This window comes from Protopterus annectens, chromosome 4.part0, assembly GCF_019279795.1.
Source record: "Protopterus annectens isolate FY-2018-M chromosome 4.part0, PAN1.0, whole genome shotgun sequence".
NCBI lineage: Eukaryota > Metazoa > Chordata > Ceratodontiformes > Protopteridae > Protopterus > Protopterus annectens.
This window is the reverse complement of record NC_056733.1, coordinates 1,707,158,963-1,707,180,793: the sequence shown is the minus strand read 5'-3', so window position 1 is coordinate 1,707,180,793 and position 21,831 is coordinate 1,707,158,963. Positions and strand designations below refer to the sequence as shown.

At 36.5% G+C, this 21,831-nt stretch overlaps 1 protein-coding gene across 2 annotated transcripts in view; it reads left to right on the top strand.

The window, feature by feature from the left end:
* The window catches only part of RGS14 (regulator of G protein signaling 14), an 854,621-nt gene that overhangs the window by 345,002 nt on the left and 487,788 nt on the right, over nucleotides 1-21,831 (top strand). For both annotated transcript variants that reach the window (XM_044069441.1, XM_044069439.1), the window contains exon 2: nucleotides 18,826-18,847. In XM_044069441.1, coding sequence (XP_043925376.1) covers nucleotides 18,826-18,847 — 22 coding nt within the window. The remainder of the gene's footprint in view (nucleotides 1-18,825; nucleotides 18,848-21,831) is intronic.

The window sequence follows — 21,831 nt, the reverse complement described above, 5'->3', positions numbered from 1 at the left end:
CGGAGTTACTTCATGTATGTAGTACACTGTTGTTTCTTATGAATTTTGCCTGTTAGCCTGAGCAGTTGCTGTAGGATGTTAGTAGTACTCTATAGAAATCTACATAGAATTGAAGTTTCATTATATACTGATTACATGTCACTCTTTACAGAACTATACAGGGAGAGTTACTGTCATTTAATTAAGAATTCATTGTTCAGGTCTATAAATTTCACAATGTTTGTTAAGAAAGGATTGTACACAGTTTTCTTTGTGTATTTTGTATCTTATTATTTTTTCTTCATGTTTTGTGTTGTGTCTGCTCACCTGAAATTAAAAGTTTTTCCAATAAAAAGTTGTTCGGAATGAAGAATTCAGCCATTGATAAATGAACAGAAAACTTTATTACACAACTGGTTCAATCAAGTTACTTCTGTTAAAATGTTTAAAAGTCAGACCCTTAGCTAAGATTTCTTGCTTCAACTGAGTCAGTGGTTTTGTCATGTGGTTTCAGATCTAAGTCCTTTTGTGTTGCTGTTTCTGGTGGGTTCCTTCTGTTGTGTCAGTTGTCAGTCTCTCCAAATCCCTCAGATGCCTGGTTACTTTCCAGGACCCATTCCTCTGTTGCTGGTGCCCCTGTGAAGACCTCTGGGTCCAGGTGAAAGGCTGCTCCAATGTGTACCTGCCTGTTGGGATCTGGTGATTTTGATTGGTGGGTGTTTCCCTCTGTGGTATTTTCCTCATGTCTTGTTGCCTTGTGTTGGTGCTGAGTGCACCTAAGTTGAGTACAGGTTCCTGGTGGCCCTGGTAAAAATCCTGCCTATTGTCTCGTCCACATTTCTGTGTTGAGCAATGTGTGTGGCCAGGCTCCCTTGTGTTTCAGTATCATGTCTGGGGAAGTGGTCAGGTTTGTCATGCTTCCATTGCTTGCTAAAATGTTTCCCTTATTATGTCTAGATGTATTTATTTATTTTCAGTTTGATTACCGGGGAAGTCCACTGGGCCAAGAAGTGCCCATTTTCAGTGGAAGCCCAGGGAGAAAAGCTCCATGAACAGTATAATACAATATAGGTTCCAAAATGCAAATAAAGGTTGCAAAGTGAAATACCATACAGTATAGGTTGCAAAATAGAAAATAAAGGTTACAAAGTGAAATACAAGAGTAGGGTTCATACATTCGGGTGCTGCAGAGTGTAATCTACATTATGAGACAGTTTAACAACTTGATGACAAAGTGTTTTTTTTTTTTTTTTTTGATGAAACAATATTTACATGCTTGGAGTCAATTAAAGTCTGCTAGTTCTGGATCTTTTGAGAAATAAGAATAAGTATGAGTATAGTGGAGTGGGGGTAAGGAGAGCTTAGTGGGGAGTCCCTAGAATTTAAGTGGGGTGAAAGCAGGAGCATTTCCATTTTGAAGACAGGTGAAGAAAAAGTTGAGTTTTGAAGGATTCAGTGTTGGGTATAGTCCTAAGTGAAGGAGGCAGAGAGTTCCATTTTTAAACGTTGAGTTTTGAAGGATTCAGTGTTGGGTATAGTCCTAAGTGAAGGAGGCAGAGAGTTCCATTTTTAAAAGTTGAGTTTTGAAGGATTCAGTGTTGGGTATAGTCCTAAGTGAAGGAGGCAGAGAGTTCCATTTTTAAAAGTTGAGTTTTGAAGGATTCAGTGTTGGGTGTAGTCCTAAGTGAAGGAGGCAGAGAGTTCCATTTTTAAAAGTTGAGTTTTGAAGGATTCAGTGTTGGGTATAGTCCTAAGTGAAGGAGGCAGAGAGTACCATTTTTTACCTACAGAAAAGGAGAGTAAAAGCTGGCCAGCGGGTCGTTTGGGTTTAGGAATGGAGATTAGGTTTTGGTGTTCTGATCTCAGTGATCTGTTAGGGATGTATGGAGGAAGGATGTCCTTTAAGGCTGGCATTTATCAGGGGAGAATATTAGTTTGTGAGTGGTGGTTAGTTGTAGATAGTCTAGGTGGTTAGGGAGTTCTGACCAGTTCAGAGAGTGAAGGCTGAGGCAGTGGTGAGTTGATGTTTTGGATTTGGTTATAAATTTAGAGTTCTTATTATAGCAAGCTTCAAGCTTAGAGGTGTTGGTAACAGACAAATTGGTTAAAAGAGGGGCACCATATAAAAGGGAAGGTAGGATGTAGGTAGTTACCAGGGTATGCCTAGTGGAGATGGAAAGAAAGTGATTGTTCCTATATAGCATACCTAGCTTTTGGTAGGTTTTCTTTATGTTTTGTTGTATGTGAAGATCAAATTTGAGGTGTTCATCTATGGTAATGCCAAGGAGTTTTGCAGAGGGGACCACTTCAATGGTAGTGTTAGTTTGGCATAGGACATTGAAAGTGTTTTTGTCCAAAGAAGAAACCTTGGAGGGGAGAAAAATTAGTATTTTGGATTTATTGGAGTTGAGAGAAAGGTGGTTTTGGTGCATCTAGTTCTCTGTAGTGGTAAAGGCTAATTGGGTTTTGGTCAGTAGTTCAGGAAAGTTTGGGGCAGAGCAGACCAAGGTAAAGTCATCAGTGTATTGGATGACTGTGGTGTCAGGGATGAAGGTGTGAAGATTATTAATAAAGATGTTGAAAAGCATGGGTCCAAGGATGGACCGCTGAGGAACATCAGTAGGTGTAAGCAAGAAGGAAGAGAAGGAGTTCTTCCATTTGACTGCTTGAGATCTGTCAGATAGGTAACTGGAGAACCAGGAAAGAGTATTTGGGGAGAGATTGAGATTAGCCAGATGATGAAGAAGGTGAGTGTGGGAGATGGTGTCAAAGGCTTTTGAAAGATCTAGCAGTACTGTGGATACAATGAGTCCAGAGTCTGTTGCTTGATTGACAATTTCTAGGAAGGATAGTAGGGCAATTATGGTACTGTGGCCAGGGCGTAAGCCATGCTGGGTGGGTGTTAGGAGGTGATTTTGAATTAGATGATTTGAAAATAATGATGTTGTTTGTGGTTCCTCTGTGTCTCTTAAGTACCTGTTGTTTTTTTGCAGTTTCTTCTCCTTAACTCCTTAAAACCATTAACAAGAAACTTGGGTCACTATATAGGATAAAATCTTTCCTAACTCCAATTGCCAAAGTGGCCATTGCCCGCTCACATCTTCTCTCTACCCTTCTATTTGCCTCCCCCATGCTTACTAAACTTAACAAATCTGACCTAAATAAACTCTCATGTTGTTATAATCATATTGCCAGATTTGCAACTGGCATGCCCTATAGAACCTATCACTGTGTTAACCTAAGAAACCTCGGTTGGCTAGAATTACCAAACCTTCCCCAGCAGAACCAACTCATAGAAGCATTTAAAATTCTCAAACAACCTGACAACACTCCTGCACTGAAAAATTTAATTATAACCTACACCAATCTCAGCTGTCTATGCTCATCAAACAGGCTACTTGTCCAAACAGTCAAATCCTATAACTCAGGGGGTGATACACTGTTTGCCAACACCATTGGAAAAATATGGAACTCCCTTCCTTTCAACCTCACTCTTACTACCTCCTTAACCCAATTCAAAAAGAGTCTAAAATACCATTTTAAGTCACATTGGCTTTGCCAATGCTCAAACCCAGATTAACTCCTCTTCAGTAAGCCAAGATCATACTTTTCTTCAGGACTATCCAAGTATAAAAACTTTAGACCTTTATTCTCAATTGACCTAACCCCATATTTCCATGAGAACTTTTCTGCCCATAAATGGAAGCCCTTTAATCTTTGCTAAAAGGACAACCTAGGGAAGAAAAAGATCTGTTGCAGTCTGTGATTGCTATTCCTAAGATATTTTCTATAATACATATATTTCATGTCTTCTCCTCATATGCATTAATTACTAAATGAAACAATATGTATCTATGTAACATGTATGTAACTTACTGTCAATCTGGAGCTTTTCTCCCCGGGCCTCCGCTGAAAATGGACATGTATCCAGTCGGACCATCCCGGTCAACAAATGTAAAATAAATAAAATAAAAATAAAATAAAACTTGGTCTTCAAATTCACTGATTCTGTTTTCAAGAGCTAAAAATCTAGAAGTGGAATGAGGGTTGTTCTTGCATAAATTATCCAGGTTTAAGATGCTGCTGATAGTCGAATCCTGCTGGGTTTGTTATGCCTAAGGAGGATCCCAATCAGCTTGAGTGTAGCATCCCTTAAAACTGTGTCCCATTCTCTGATTAAGTCCTCCTCCACATTTTTCCACATGGGTTTCTTGAACAGCTTTAGTCCCCTAGGAGTCAGCTTTTTCAATACTGTTGTTTAGGTAAATTTCTTCCCAGTATAGTCCTTTCAGTATTTTAGTTATTTCTTGATGAGGAGAAAGTTGTCTGTACATTCATGTTGGATGTTGTCTCTTGGTGAGCCATTTGTTTGGTGTGGTGGGTTATGTTTAACCAGGTGGGTGTCTTCAGAAGGCTTTTAAGTCTTAAGTTGCCCATTTCTATATCACTAGCAGTCTCCTTAACGTGATTCTCTCAAGTGGATAACCCCTTGAAGGTACCAAGGATGAACAGAAAACAGAGGTAATCCAGAGGGCTCAGAAGTCTAGTATCCCATCTTTGACCCAGATCATGACAGAGTTAACAAGAAACAGAGTATAAAGGATAATTCCAGATGAAATCACTTTAGCTAGGAGATCTAGGAGACTCTTTCTCTATTACCCTCCCTTTGGGAGGAATAAAGACACCTTGTTGAAGTTTCCAGTAGTTTATTAAGTTAAGTAGGTAGATGGGCAAGTGTTCTGTTCTAATACATTACATTCAACAGGTCAGTTATTTAAAGGCAGTTACAGAAAATGGTTGGAGGTTCCATTGGAGCTGATTGAGGGAAAATCTGGGAAATGGAAAAAACAAGGGGCTAATCCCAAAGCTTAGAAGTTTGTACCTTATTTGAAACTTTATTTGGTTTACCAGCTCAGCAGCCTATGGAATCTCATTCTTAGCTTAAAGGTTTCATTTTTTATATTTATCTTCAAACAAATAAAACATGACAACACATTATGAGCTACAACTATAGAACTATATTTAAGAAAATAATTTCTTCCCAGTATAGTCCTTTCAGTATTTTAGTTATTTCTTGATGAGGAGAAAGTTGTCTGTACATTCATGTTGGATGTTGTCTCTTGGTGAGCCATTTGTTTGGTGTGGTGGGTTATGTTTAACCAGGTGGGTGTCTTCAGAAGGCTTTTAAGTCTTAAGTTGCCCATTTCTATATCACTAGCAGTCTCCTTAAAGTGATTCTCTCAAGTGGATAACCCCTTGAAGGTACCAAGGATGAACAGAAAACAGAGGTAATCCAGAGGGCTCAGAAGTCTAGTATCCCACCTTTGACCCAGATCATGACAGAGTTAACAAGAAACAGAGTATAAAGGATAATTCCAGATGAAATCACTTTAGCTAGGAGATCTAGGAGACTCTTTCTCTATTACCCTCCCTTTGGGAGGAATAAAGACACCTTGTTGAAGTTTCCAGTAGTTTATTAAGTTAAGTAGGTAGATGGGCAAGTGTTCTGTTCTAATGCATTACATTCAACAGGTCAGTTATTTAAAGGCAGTTACAGAAAATGGTCGGAGGTTCCATGGGAGCTGATTGGAGGAAAATCTGGGAAATGGAAAAAACAAGGGGCTAATCCCAAAGCTTAGAAGTTTGTACCTTATTTGAAACTTTATTTGGTTTACCAGCTCAGCAGCCTATGGAATCTCATTCTTAGCTTAAAGGTTTCATTTTTTATATTTATCTTCAAACAAATAAAACATGACAACACATTATGAGCTACAACTATAGAACTATATTTAAGAAAACACTTTCATCTGAGCTTCATCAAGTCCAACTAACAGAATGGTTTACACTTTGATCATTGAAAATGCCTGCTTTTATGAGGATATCACTAGACTTTATTAGTCTGTTTTGTAACACATGTAAAATGAGAGGTTGTGTCTGCATCAGCGGGGCTCATATTCATTGCATCCAAGTATGAAATCTTTATAGCAGAACTTTTTCTAGTCTATCACATGTAATATGAATGGCTGTGCCCATTTTTACAGGGCTCACTATCTCCTGACATAATATAAAAGGCTAATATTCTGTTGTATAACAAAATAGATTTACAGTGCGTGGTTATAAGAGGTTCATATACATGATTAATGTGACCAGTCCTCATTCTTCTTCCTCTTGAAGAAGACAGACCTTTTTATATGCAGGGAAGGTAGTCACTTAAAGCTACATTAAGTGATTCCCATTTGTGAACAATACATGCATCTAGAGAAATAGCATACGGTGGAAAACAAGCCACAGAGCTCATGGATGTGCACACATAGGAGGAAAAAGGAAGTAAAGTTTGAGACCTCAGAATGTTTTGTGTAGGCTTTCTGTGCCCATGGAATAAAAATCTACCAAGTGGTGAACTGCAGAGTAAACAAAAACTTTTAATAAACATAAGAATCTCAGATCTTCTTTGAGCATAGGCAAATTGTGCCTACTTTGCAAAGAATATAGCAGTGTGGAGTGATGCACGGAACAATAATTTTCATTGTATTACAGACTATAGAAATTTTGTTAAATGTAGGCCCAGTGGCAACAGAATCTATACCTAGTTGCTGTGGGGTAGCTGCAGTGAGAGGTGGAATGCTCTTGGTCCCAGGGCATGGCTTTATGGTACTCCAGTATGGGATCTTTACTGTCAAGCTTCTTCCTGAGTCTAGGATTTACTGAGGCCTCTTCTGTTCAGATTCTTCCTCGCTTCAGGTTTCAGGAGGTTAAGTTAGTGCTAAAGAGGGCTAGATAGCTCTGTGCCTGACTAGATAAAGGGCTGGAAACAGCAATGGGACCCAGGGTGGGTTAGATGATGTAAGATGCTGATGTAGTCAGTATGGGAGTGTGCTGTAAATCAAACTGGGCGCCTAGGCTTTGGTCACCTTTTCTAATTCTTAGCACCAAAAGGAAAACATCAAGTTCCAAATCAGTAGTAGAAAAACAAAAAAACACATTTTAAATAAATGAAAGTTGCTGCTTAAGTAAGTGCACATCATGAGGTAAAAAATACACTTTCAGATCTATGACAGTCACTTTTTAGATTTGTGTACATCTAGAGATAATAATAATAATAAACTAATAATAATAATAATAATGTAGCTTGTTTTCCATGCCTCTAGATCACAAGATAAACTATGCTAATGTAGATGCACTGATTTACAAATTACAAATGTAATTATATGACTGACTCTTTCATATTAACAGCAACAATTGAGATTAATTAACAGTTTCTGTCCACATCCTGGGTTAGTTGTTTTAGCTGTGTGATTTATGGTTTAGTTTTATGAGGACAAGCACACTTTTAATGGAAATGCTTGAGTTTAGACAAGGGTGGTGGTGGGCAGCCAGCCTAATCTGCCATCTTAACTCCATTTTTTTTCAAGGCTCACATATTTGTTTCCTTTGAGTGGACCCATAGTGGGCTTGTCCAGGATGTGGAACTGGCAAAACATAGTAGTGCTTTGCTAGTTGTTTTTAGAGGATCTGGAGTCTGATGTCAGACAGGTAGTGTGCTACCCTGATTTTGAATTTGTTCACAGTTTTCCCTATGTAAAAACATCTGTAGCCATTACACTATGCATGGTATATCACACAATCAGTGCTATATTGTGGAGTGATATCCATATAAATATGGGCATGTACTGAAGGGAGAAGAGTTAGTTATATCAACTACAGGGTGGAGTGCCATTCCTGTGATACCATTATTTAATGGTAAGTAAATGGATAAGCTAAAGGAAGCAGAGTTGGTTATACCAACTACAGGGCAGAGTGATGTTCCTGTAATCATATTAATTAATGGAAAGTAAATTACAAACATGGACATATGCTGAAGGAAGAATATTATGGTTCTACCAAAACTAGTAAGTGATTGCTGAAGTCAAATGATGATAATAATATGAAACTACCATGGAGATTCTCCCCCATACCACTAGCACAAATCTTCTATCTCACACATCCCTTCTTCTTAACCTAGACTGTACCAGTTGCTTAATTATCAGTCTGTGAAGTATTTCTTTAACTCTGTTTTACAATCCCATCTTTTCAGCTGTCACTTATGCTCCCCTTTTCCCATTTCATTTATCTTCTGTAGCCTTTCTACATGACCACTTAGTAGATGTATTTTATGCCCATGTTTGCCTTGTTCTGTTCTGGTGTGCACATGCCAGACTCCCTAAAATCGTTCGTCATTCTCTCACCAATCTAACCTTCTCTGCATTCTTATACGTCTACTATATACCAACTCACATGCTTAAACTCTGTATCTTTGCTCCAGCAGAGAAAGTGGATAAAGCATTGTTTATGTACACATGCCACTGACTTGTACAAAGGGAGGATGACTTTGGGGTCTCTGTGCAGTTCACTGAGCCATACAGTTTGGCTTAGTGGTAATGTGAACTCCCACATCTTTTTTCTTCAGCTGTCCTCTCCCCACCATCACGACTATTTTCTTTGGATTTCCACGTCTGTACTATAACCTTACAGTTTTTTTTTCAGTTATTGTTTTCTCTTGTTTGCCTTCTTACAATCTATAGTGGGTCTCACTAGATAGAAGTCTGCTCACCTGTGATCACTACACTAATTATGTTATCACTAGAAAATAGTTTAATCTTGCTTTTTGAACTCAGCATAAAATCTGATGCAAATGTGCTTAAATAGACGGATCCATCTTGATATTCTTACTAATTTTATTTATATCTTGAGCAGATGACTGTGGATGTTCTGCAGCTTTGATGACCACTGACAGCTGATGGTAAAAAAACAAACAAACAAAAAAAAAACAAAACATGGCCAGGGGTGTACTGTTTTACATGCTGTTTATATTATTCCCATCAATCCACAACCCCTTTTCCAATTTTTGCACATGACATCGGGGTGTCATTTCAACAGTGCTAATCATCTAGTACCAGGGATGAATTTTGTAGGACAATTAGCTTTTGCTTAAGGCAGATCATTAGACATCCACTACCATTAGAAGTTATTCTTGGAGAAGAAGAAATAAAATGGAGAAATAGTTTCAGCTGTGTATGTGTGTTGTGTGTTTGATAACATTGCTTCTTTTTAACACCTATTCTGTTTTTCCCATGAAATCATGTACTCATGTTTTTTCTATGTTTTTATATGAGTACAGCCCCATTAACCTATGCAGGGAGTCACCCCATTCCCTTCTACTTTATTATAATCAGCACCATTTGGCGTGTATTCAAAGGAACACAAGATCCTTGATTCATTATTTTACAAGAACAGTGATTCAGCAAGCAGCATTCAAGCAAGTGTTGTTGGAAAAAAAAATCTTTCTACCAAATATACAATGAATTACCTTTGAACATTCCTTGAGCTGCTGATTAAAAAGTCTCAGTTTAAGCCAAGTATTTTCCTATCTCCTTGACACCACATCTTAGTTTGTCATCCTCAGAACTAAACTGCAATTGCCCTTGCATGACTTCTGTACTCAGAATTATCTATTGCTTCTCCTTCATATCTTTTACCTTCAGGAAATGAGCGACACTATCTTATCGTTTCACAAACTGGTGAAGTACTAGCTGTACAAGATGCCTTTCTTGTGTTCCTGTCATATAGATCACACAAGATGCAGACCATTTAAAATTAACCAGAGGATTTCCTGCACGTCTGTCTAGTGAAACAGACAAATACATTTCAATGCAGAATTTCTGTAAAATGCGCAATCTTCAATACTATGGCTCATCTTAAACTTTACATAATCTTCCAAATGAAATAATTACTTGTTTGTTGTGGGATTATACCTCGTGAGTTCACAATTTCCAAAGTGCAGAATTTAATCTCTGTTTACATACTGTAAAATGATGTCATTAACATCAGTGATAAAAGGCAGAAAAAAGAAGTATACATGAAAACTACAGATTTTATTTATTTGTTAGACTGAAATTTGTACACCAAAAATGTATATCTTAAACTGAGGTTAACTGGCATTTCTCATTCTGAACTGTAATAGTTAAATATGTCTCACTACTAAAATAAGCCATAAAGTTATTTATTGTAATTATAGGAATACATCTACCCATCAAAAGAGCAGAGATACAACATTCATCAACTCTATACATGTTCTGAAATTATTAATGTTCTCTATATGTCTACCATCAAAGGAAATAATCTGAAATGTGAGTACTTTAGTATTTGCAATGTCCTATTGTAGAATAAAAAAAAAAACAGAAAGAAAAAAGAAATCTTGCATGTATCTAGTTAATTAATCATTTGTCAGACAGGTAAATGGGTTGATCTTTTTTGGGACATTGTAATCTAAAGTCTAGACCATACGTTCAGGGACAAAGACAAAGGCTCTGAATAGACAATTGACAGTTGGCAATCAACCTAAGCAATGTGTATTTAGAAAAAATCAGAGGAAAAACCTACAAAGACACAGGAAAAAATACAAGCTCATCATGGGGAGTAACCGGAGCTCATGATCAAACAGCATTTTTTTTGAGTTATGAAATAGTAGAACTAGTCAATGCACAATCATGCTGCCTATATCATAATCACTTAACATCTTTGATGCCTGGTCAGGACACTGAAAGCAGTACTGTACTACTTTTTTGTATCATTGCATCTTTTACTCAATTAAAGTTTAAAATAAGAGATTAGGACTCACAATTCCTAAATATTAGAAGCTCTCATTATAATTGCCAAATGTGCTCAGTTGTAACTTTGAATCTGTTTATCTATTATGTATATGTGTACCTTAAAATATAAGCAACAGGAAAAATAAATATGTCAAATTTAGAGCCAGTAGCTTATGATGCTGTAAGTATCAGCACTCTATGCACTGTGTTTAAATATCCCTAGCTATATGTTCCACAGTCATGTGCAATGTATCATCATAATAATGTAACTTGTGTATCCGGAGATCAGCTGGAAGTGAAAATGATAGAGTCAGACTCCAACAGACTTGCTCTAGGTATAAGTGATGTTCTCCACTATAAGGCTTATCTGTAAAAAAGGCCTGCATCAAAGTATGTCAGTAACACTGAAAGCAGGTCTTTTAGAATCTGCCTGTAAGTCCGCTTTGCTTTATTGTCACATATTCTGATTACTTCTTCATTACTTGATCCTTTTGTTTTCTTTGCATTAGTTTTATATTTCCCATTTTTTTCTGGATTTTAAGTGACAAGCTTATCTGTTAACTTCAATGAGCTGGTAGTAAGCTGAATTACTTTGATTCCCAAATGATGCAATTTTACTTCTGATATTCCATGTGAAGAAGTTTGTTCTACAATAACACTAAAACATATAGAACTGGTGAAGTGACTACCATGGCAGTAATCAAAGCTCTTCATACCTTCCACCAACAGACAAATTTGTTGCACTTAATCATTTATACTAACCTTAATGTCTGTCCTCCTTGTGGTAAAAAATAACCAGCACTCAGCAGTCTGTATTTTTGATTTGTTATTCTCATGTAAGATTGTGTCCAAGGTATACAGAAAAAAATACACTATCAAGACATGCAGGTTCTGCACATGTGGTTCACAGAGAACATTGGAAGGTTTTATTACAGGGAGAAAAATGTCCTTAAACTAGATAGCATCATGAACACACTGGGTAGTCAATGCAGACCACTCACCTCATATTTCAAGCCTGTAAGTTATGCGTTCTAGCCCCATATAAGTATTTGTTCTACTATGCATATGTGGTACTGTACTGGGAGATTATATTTAGTGCTGAAATACCGTCCTCTTTCTCAGGTGCTTGCTGGATGCTGACAGAAAACATCAGTGGTTACATGTACCAGATCAATACAGCACTCATCTTGCGATGTTATACAACATAATCTTCAGCTATAGAAAAGTGCTGCTAGTTATAAAAAATTACATATTTTACAGAGTGTAGATGCACCACTCTGTTGCCCTAAAGGCATTTTGTATACAGATTTTCAGCATGAACCTTTTTATGCATGGTTTATATATTACAAACACTATAATATGTTTAATATATCTTGTATAAAAGGCATGTTATTTGTTTACCAGGAAAGTCCAACTTGGAATGAAGCTAATTTTCAGTAGAGGCCTGGGGAGAAATGCTCCAGGTGCACATCTTTATAACGTGGGAGAAAACCAGAGGACCCGGAGAAAACCCAGACGAACACTGGGAGGGCATGCAGACTTCACACAGAAGGCACTCCAGCCAAGGATTGAACCAGAGAACCTCTTGCTATGAGGTAACAAAGCTACCACTGCACTACTGCACCATTTAATTAAAAAGTGAGCCACAGAAATGTACACCAGCAACCTCATATTTTAAATCACAAAAGAATTACAATGTACAGTAGAATGTTATCACTGTAATGGAGTTATTAACTGTTATGTTTTGAGACACAACAGAGAGCTCATTTATTTTTATTGTTCATAATACCGTGTTCTTTTTATTTTTATTTATGTTTATAATCAATATAACCATCAGAAACACTAATAAAGTATACATGGACATATATGAATCAACTCACAAAGAAAAACAAAGATACAAAAAAACACAGAATGAGTAAATACATTATTTAGATTTACTATGCTTAATCCCAACAACCTGACTGGCATTGCTTTTGCAGACTCCAAGATTAATACTGTAGTGACATTTTCCTTCCTTTGTAGCCATTCACTATAAATCACCCACCTTCTTGATAGTTGCAGATCTCTAGATATTTTACAACATAAGAAGGGAGCTTTCAGGATATCAACATCACCCATAAGTTTAACTTCATTAATTGTTAAACTCAGGGAAAAAGCCACTTATTTATTAGCCTCATACTTCGCCAATTCAGTGCAGAGATAAAACCCACGTTGGTTTTCTAAGGAACATTCAGTGTTATTGAACCTACTCCATAATTTTAAGATAATCTCATCTGTTATGGATAAAGAACTAACAAAGTATGTGATCCTTAATATGCTTAAGGCATTTGATTCGGTACCAGATAAAGATCCCATTCAAAGCCTGTTATATTTGCATATAAATCATTGTATATCTAGCTGAGATTCTTTCCAGACAACAGTTAGGTTTTCCAAACTAAGCACTATGACCACAGTATGACCACTGGAGCCCCACTTGGTTTGCTGCGGTATCTTTCTCTTCATATTGATTTTCTAGATACATTACATTCTTTGAGTCAATGTGACTTATTAAGTACACTGATGAATATAAAAGTGTGAGTATAAACTTGAATTAATCTGAAATAAAACATCTGTGAGTTTTTTCTAGAGTCCATGTCCAGTCCATATAATGCTCATAGATTTAAAAGTAGTGGACACTATATCCCTGTATTACAATCAGGACTACTAACTGTTAAGTTTATTTTTTTATTTTTTCAAGTTCTCTCTGTTCCATAAATGATTGGTGACTTTTCCTCATACTCTTGCCTTTGATGTGGTGATTATTTTGTAGTGCAGAAATGCCATTGTAATATGCAGCTCATTCAGAGGGGTACTTTTAGCAGGACAGACAAAAGCTTTATGCCAGTTTATCAGGCATATGTCAGTTCTTTTCTATAGTATTAAAATACAGTGCAGGATTTACGTCTTTTTTCTTAAGTAATTTAGTAAACTAAAAGGATCGAAAGTGTATGCTCTTAAGATGTAGTAATGACAGAGTTAAACTTAATCATAATTAATACACATGAGGAGACATAAGGTGATTTATGCCTTGTGTTTAAAATTTTCCACAAGTAAGAATTGTAACTTCTCCTATCACTGTATTGAGTTAATCGGCCTAGTGTACTAGCTCTAAGGATGTTACTCTAAATAAAAGAGGACACTTGTTAGTGAGGACACTTGTTAGTCAGTGGCTGCCCAGATTCTAAAAAATGACTTTTGACAGCCACTAGAAAAAGACCAATTTTGCAATTTTTAAAAGACACATGGACTTGTATATAAGGAAGAACAAATATGAAACATTCCTGTTGTTTTTAGGATTTTAGTTGGCTTTCGGTGCTTAGTTTGTTTAAGACTTTATAGGTAATTAAACTTTACAGTTTTGCTTTAGAGATGAATTCATACAGTTGAAATTTCACGGTGCAGTGGTGCAGTAGTATCGTTGTCACCTCCCAGCAAGAGGTTCTCCGGTTTGATTCTCGGTGGGAGTGTCTTCTGTGCGGAATCTGCATGCCCTCCTTGCTTTCATGTGAGTTTCCTCCCATGTTACAAAGACATGCATCTGGAGCATTTCTTCCTGACCCTCCACTGAAAATTGGCTTCATTCCAAGTTGGACTTTCCTAGTAATCAAATGTTAAATATGATGGCGCTTATAGTGGATTCAGACTGCTACCTTTTGTTTGCTCTATTCTTAAATCAAGAAGGAAGTCATGTAAACTCTACAAAAAATTATGAGTTGTATACTGACTGTAAAAAAATAAATATTTGCTTTGTAGATATTAATAAAAAGTCCTGGACACTTAAGTAATGTTTTAATCTGAAATATGTTTTGCATCTCTGGAAAGATTATTTGTCTTATAATAATTATCAAGTAACTTATAATCACATTATCTGCATAATAATCAAATTCATTATGTAATTTAAAGAAAAATGGCAAAATGAACGAAAGATAAATATACTTTCACAGTGCAAATGAAATGTTGGCTGTGCTGCTTTATTGTGTCTTGCAGTTAACATTATTTGAACCATGTTGTAACAAGAAATGGAAGAAAGTTCATGCGTTCTGGCCACACATTGTACTAACGTTACTTAAAGTCACATCTGAGTCTTTCTTATATTTATTTCTTTTCTTACTAACTTAGGGATCCTTTTTAAATACTCCCAGAGAAAAAGGAGAGTGAATTGTCAGAAAAAGTCTGTCTCATTTAGAAAAGTCAAAAGACAGAAGAAAGGTTGATTTTAAAAATGCACCAGTGAAAAACTGCTTGTAATGATAATGGGTGGATAATGGGTGGATCATTTGAGGAAGAAAAAAGAGAGAGAGGGGAAACGAGACAGAAAAATAGAGAAGACACCATGGCTTCTGAAGCAAGTGGCATTATGGTGCAATTCACACTTTTGGCTTCAGGTCTCTGTTAGCTTCTGAATAATTGCTAGCAATGCAATGCAGAAAGTAAGATACATCAAGAACGGATTAACTAGGGAGACTCACAATTGAGCTATGCAGTCTTCCTGATGTAGCTGGTCCGGGAAGAGTGCTGTATGTGCTAGTTATTTTATGGCACTGCAGACAGATAAAAACTGGGAAAAGGCAGGCTTCTGTGTAGGCAAAAAGGAACTTAGTTGCAAGAGTGAACTCTGTTCATAGCTCTGCACCACCTGACAGTTGCAATTCATTTATAATTTATCCTTCTCTACAGTTAAACTCTATCAGAAATATATATCTGCACCGTTGTTTGTAGATGTTCATACAGAATGTATCAACAGAAGTAAAGGAAGCTATATACACATATTAATTTAGCTGTTCTTGGATAAATGGGCTATCCTCTTGGACAATGAACATTCTGACAAGGCTGTAATTACAGAATTTATGTATGTATGTATGCATGTATATATACGTATATGCGTGTGTGTGTGTGTGTGTGTGTGTGTGTGTACATATATATGTACACACACACACACATACATACTTCCATATATATTTTTTTTTTATTGAACTGGTTAGAGATCTCTCTGGACCATTTTACAGGATGAGCTTGGAGTTTACAACAATAAAAATATTATTTCTTTAACATTTGTTTACCAGGAAAGTCCACCTTGGAACAAAGCCAATTTTCAGCAGAGGCCAGGGGAGAAACATTCTAGAAGCATGACTTTAGAACATGGGAGGAAACACAAACAAATGCAGGACTGCACAGAGGTCACTACAGCGAAAATCGAACTGAAGAACCTCTTGCTGTGAGGTGACAGTTCTACCGCTGCACCACTACTCCATCCCTGCAGTTACAATTGCACTTCAAGGCATGGTCACCACCTGTCCATGTTTTTGCAGGGCAATTCCTATAACAAGTAGTTGTGTCCTAAAAAAAAATGAAAAAGGACAATCAATGCTCTGAGATATTGGGACAAAAAGATATTCTTAAATGTTTGCACTAACATTCACATAAAATACTTCAGTGTGTCTCTACAACACCTTACTATTGCAGTGGACAAAAGAAGCAAGTGAAATTTTACAAAAAGGGTTTTTATTTTGGCAAAAAAGTAAGTGGCATCCAGTCCTTTGCATTAGTTGTAGTTATGGTTTGTCCTGCAAAATCTCAGAATGAAATAAAAAACGTTCCACTTTATGCATCTGAAAAGGTGGCATCCCTATTGAAAGGTGTTTACAATGCATCAACAGTTTAAGCAGAATAACTCATGCCAATTTTAATGTGTGACAAAAGCATCTAAATGTTGGAATTGCATGTGAAAGCAAACTATAAATTATCAAAGAGTTATAAAGAAGTAGGAAATGTGGGAGAGGAGTGGTATGAAGAAAGGGGCAATGGGTTGTTGCATGAGTCTGCAGATTGCTTAGGAGAGTGAAGGTGAGTAGCAAGTGTACATTAGTGAAAGATGTAAATCTCTTTTGGTGTATAGACAGTGGGACAACATAGAGGATGTAAGGAAGGTTGTGAGGAGTTATCAAGTCAAAGTATTATTAGAACTGATTAGAAGCATTTGCACTGGACCTGCTTGAACTTATAGTTTTTAAGGTCTCTCCAGAAATTTCTGAGAAATAATACAGATTTTATTTGTTCTGGTATGGTTTCCCAGATTTTAAATGTTATTATGGAGAATTTATGGCCAGTGTATTTCAGAATAGTAAACAGACTTTGTAGATGTAGAATGATTGCAGAAAGAGATCTTGGTTTATATGATGGAAGTGATTTCTCTAGTAGTCTTTGAATAAAAAAGAGAAATAATTCTTCAGTGACAGACCTGGATTAGCAGAAGGACAGCCCTTTGGGAATAGGTAGCCAGCTGGCTTTTTTTAGAGTACTGTGATACTCCTTTTTGATATAAGGGTTATGAACCTGCATATGTTATTAGATGCCCATGGTAGATGTTTAATTTTTGGGGGAGGCGGAAGCTGTTACATGTAGTCCATATTCCAGCTGAGGAAGGAGGTTATCTTTACCAATAGCTGTTCTGACTGCAGAACAGAGAAATTAGGAAGTCTTCCTGGAATAGCAGTGGAGGTTTTAACTTTAGATTTTGTATCCTGAATATGGTGCTGGAGGTTGAGTGGGAGATCTATCCATTTTCCAAGGTATCTGAAGTAATGGACCGTTTATAAGTTGACTTTTTGATTATGTGCAGTGGTTCAGTTGTTGGAGTGTTTTGACCAGTTTTGTGGTGCACTAGACAGCATAGCTTCTTTTTGTTAACAACTAGGCTTTCTTATCTTGACAGCTACTGAAGATGGAAAACTCCTGCTCTAGTTAGTATTTAGGTATTTAGTAGTAGTGGTGAGAAAAGTCCCAATCTGTAGATAACATAGACGATTATGGGCAGGTTGCTGATTCTAACCAATTTATTATGTATTTGAGACATGGACACCCAGAAATTATTTTTGAGATTGAAGCTCAAGAGGTGAATCTTGGCATCCATGATGAGAGCACATAATAGCAGGTTAGGATTAGTGACCCAGTCATAATTCTTTGTAGTATATGGAACTTTATCTGATACTTCTAGTTACAGTAAAAAAGAAAAAGAAAAAAAATGCTAAGTGTTTTGCCATTTTCAAAGCCATAAAGCACTTAGAGAGCACTGTCAGAAAGGCAGTGTAATAGGTCCCATTCATCTTCCATGTCTCTCAACTGTCCAAATTCTTGCAGACTGTCCAGATTTTTGCCTCATATGTTTTGATATGATCCTCATAAAGCCTGTGATTTTTGGACAAACCGAGGATTGAAATAATAAAATAATAACACAAAGTTATGTTTTAGACTTCATATCTTTCAAAAACTGCAGGTGAAGACACATCCCGTTATTCTAGTAATTTTCTAAGTTTATAACAAGAAGTCAAGGACATGTTATTAGAATAGACAAGAGTAAGAAATAAATATTTTATTCTGCTGCTGTTATTTGCTGGACAGTACTGGCAGATTTTGCTAACTAGCCCAAGATTTGACCTTCACAACTTAAGCAGAGGGGTGCTTAACATTTGTTAAGACTGGCTCTCATACCACTCTAGTACTTAACTGATTTATCTTTTTCCAAACATTGGAGTACAATCACTGCGCTCCATGCACTGCAATGTTATTCACATAAAACAAATATAGCAAAGATTGGATATTTATAGGGAGTTTGTTGATAAACAGGGTGAAAAGTGTATGGGATAAAATGGAGTCAGGGCAGATATTGGCTGCTATTATAGAGTGAATTATTAGTGCTTGCTCAACTGTGCCAAGCAAGTTTGTTAGGTTCGCAAAAGTTGCTCCAGTTAGAAGGCATTGTTCCCTGTTTCATATCTTTAGTAAATGTGTAAAATGCTGTTGTGGAGTTTTGACTAGTATAAAATCCATGTAGTGGTGAATGAGTATTCTGCAGCTATGAAGGTGATTGGTTAGACTGCTGCACATTATCTTACCCAGAATATTTTAGAAGGTAAGCACATTGAGATGGGCCTAAACTCATTAACAGTGACAGAATTATAAATGTTTCAGACTTTCCATTGTGAAAGCATTATATATTTATGATGTTTGCCATTACACTAGGATAGACTCTCAGCTTGTACTACCCAATGCATCTTCAGACTATACTGATGTAATTTGATGTATAGTATGTTCACTTTCTGAAATATTTTCTAAATAAGAATGTAGCCATTATCTTGTGTAGTTATTCTAATTTCCACTTTTTTTCTTGTTTTTGTTTTAGGTCCAGGCTGTTTCCGATGGAGGTGAGTAACGTTCTTTGATTCACAAATCTAAAACATAATCTAGAGTCTAAAACTTGTGTAGCATTACAAAGAAGCCTAGAAAAATCAGACCCGTTAAATATAGTATGCATAGTACATCCTTAGAAACATTCAGTCTTTGCCCCTTCATCATTTCCTGAGCTGGTAACCAGTACAGAGAGAAACATGTTCCTCAAAATTCTCATTTTATTTCCAGATGGCAATAAAAATTACTACCAAGAATGAAACATGATATTTCTTAAGCCAAAACAATTACACAGGTTTGATAAGTGGCACCTAGACCAATTCCTTATTATTATTTTTTTATTTACGTGTTTTTTAATGTGGTGACACCAATTAGAATTTATTTTGGGATGAGAAAGGTGACTCAGGGAAACTTGGTTAAGTTAACTGCCTTCCTCCAAGTCACACAATCTACAAAAGAAAATTATAAGAATGAGTCATACTCATGATATGATATTCCTATGCAAAGTAGGACCTTCACCAGAAAGCTAAATGGCAACCTATTAATCCAAGTTAGCAAAAAAGACAGCAATCTGAGGTTTCAAACAATTTATGAAGGTACTGCTCACATGCTGACATGAAAATTACTTGTCCAATAACATACCATATGAGGCATTTTTTTAGGTTGTGAAATGTTACACAGTGGAAACATGCTGTCTGATAAGGCCGAGACTGCCTCTATATCACAGTGTGCTGTATATGTGCTGAAGGTCATATACTGGGTTAGGCAAGCAAGTGAATTTGCCATGATGTATGGTAGCTTTTGTAATTAAACATCAACTCAGAAAAAAAAGTTAAGAATTCACTAATAGCATTAGAATGGCACCACATTACAGGGTTTCACATCACTTGCCTGTTTATTGCTCTACAAAATCTTGCTGTACCAGATAATTGCTGTTTATAATAAATCACCTTTACTGAAAGTTAAAGGACAAGAATAAAAATGAGTGCAGCAATGACCCTTAAACAGCTCCTGCTATGACAAAACAAAGTATTCAGGACGGAAAATCACTGATTCACCATTTTGGAACAATATACCCTTTACACTTGATAATACTCATCTTGTTTTATGGAGTTGTATCTAGACATAGCAGGGGCAGTACAATTTATTCTTCTCCTGTTCAACATATGGTTGCAAGACATTCAGGTTTTAAAAATACTTTAAAAAAAGACTCAACTGTTTAAGATGCAGAGTCTACAAAGTGATGCATTGCATTTATGAGTAATGCAGTTTTGATGTGACTAATGAAAGTCACATTCATACTTTCAAGATGAAATATCACAGCAGGAAGTAAAACACAATCATCATGACAGAGACTTCTCAAGGCTGAGAGAAAACAGAATAGGACCACATTTTTTGAGATTATTATGGCATGCTCAGGGATTCCTTCGACAATAACAGTTTAATCCATGGTTTTACTTATTGTGTCATGAACATTACTCTAGAAGGAGGGAAATAACTTTGCATACCATGAAGCAAAGAGTGCAAGCCTGTTCTTGTGAAAAATTGGAGACCTTTGCATCTCTTATTCCAACTTAGATCCTTGAAGTGCTTACTTTGATTGGGCAAAAGATACAGAGGAAATGTTTTCTTTTGATAGAGAAGTCTATCTGCCTGGAATAATAACAGTTAACTATTAATATTAAGGTCTTGGATTCATTTCATTGTTCAAGACTGGACACACCAAGTATTTGTTTGTCAGATTTGTTCACTAAAGATACTGGTTTATCAAAATCATACTCAGTTTCAGGGAATAAAAAGGGGAAGAGATTCACCTATATAGATATTTACACCAAAGTGCTGGTGTATTACATTAAGAGGATGTGGAGTCTTGATGTTGTATCCCTTAATTAAGATCTAAGTGTGCTGGGTTTGTATGTAATTTAAAGAGCACTGCATTTGATGATGTGATTTTCTCTTGATGATGACTGATGTGACCCACTTTGATTAACTGGAGTAGACTATATGGCTTGCCATTCATGGTACTATTTATATGGCCATAGCTAAACAAATCTAAGTGAACCAATTCATTACTGAACCATGCACACAATTTATTTATTTATTTATCTGCAGTTTGTTTTACCAGGGTGGTCCATTGGGCCTTGAGGAGCCCATTTTCAGTGGAGTCCTGGGGAGAAAAGCTCCATTAATACAACTAGTGAGAATAACAATATTACAAAATACAATAAAATAATTCTAAGTTACACAGAGCTACTAAGAAGACATAACTTTAAATCTACTAGTTACTGATACAGAGGTTAGAGAGAGTTAGAAAATAAAATGTTAGAATAGATAGAGTATCACAGTTTTAACAATAATAAAATGTCAGGGTAGATGCAGTATCCCAGTGTTAAATGTCAGAGTAGAGAAGTATCATAGTTTTAACAATAATCAAATGTCAGGGTAGATAAAGTATCACAGTGTTAATAATAATCGAGTTAGTTCCAGTTGTAAAAGGTAGTGCAAAGTACCCCATATAAATGTATTAAGGAGGAATAAAGAGAGAGTTTCTAAGGTGTCAGCAGAAGTGTTTGAAGTAGGAAGGGATTATAGATAGAGATATTATGTAGGATGAGAGCAAGAGCATTCCCACAGTGATGTTAGGTGAGAGTGCAGAAGTGATATAGATAGAGATATTATGTTGGATGAGAGCGAGAGCATTCCCACAGTGATGTTAGGTGAGAGTGCAGAAGGGATTATAGATAGAGATATTATGTAGGATGACAGCAAGAGCATTCCCACAGTGATGTTAGGTGAGAGTGCAGAAGTGATATAGATAAGAGATATTATGTAGGATGAGAGCGAGAGCATTCCCACAGTGATGTTAGGTGAGAGTGCAGAAGTGATGTAGATAGAGATATTATGTAGGATGAGAGCGAGAGCATTCCCACAGTGATGTTAGGTGAGAGTGGAGAAGTGATATAGATAGGGATATTATGTAGGATGAGAGCGAGAGCATTCC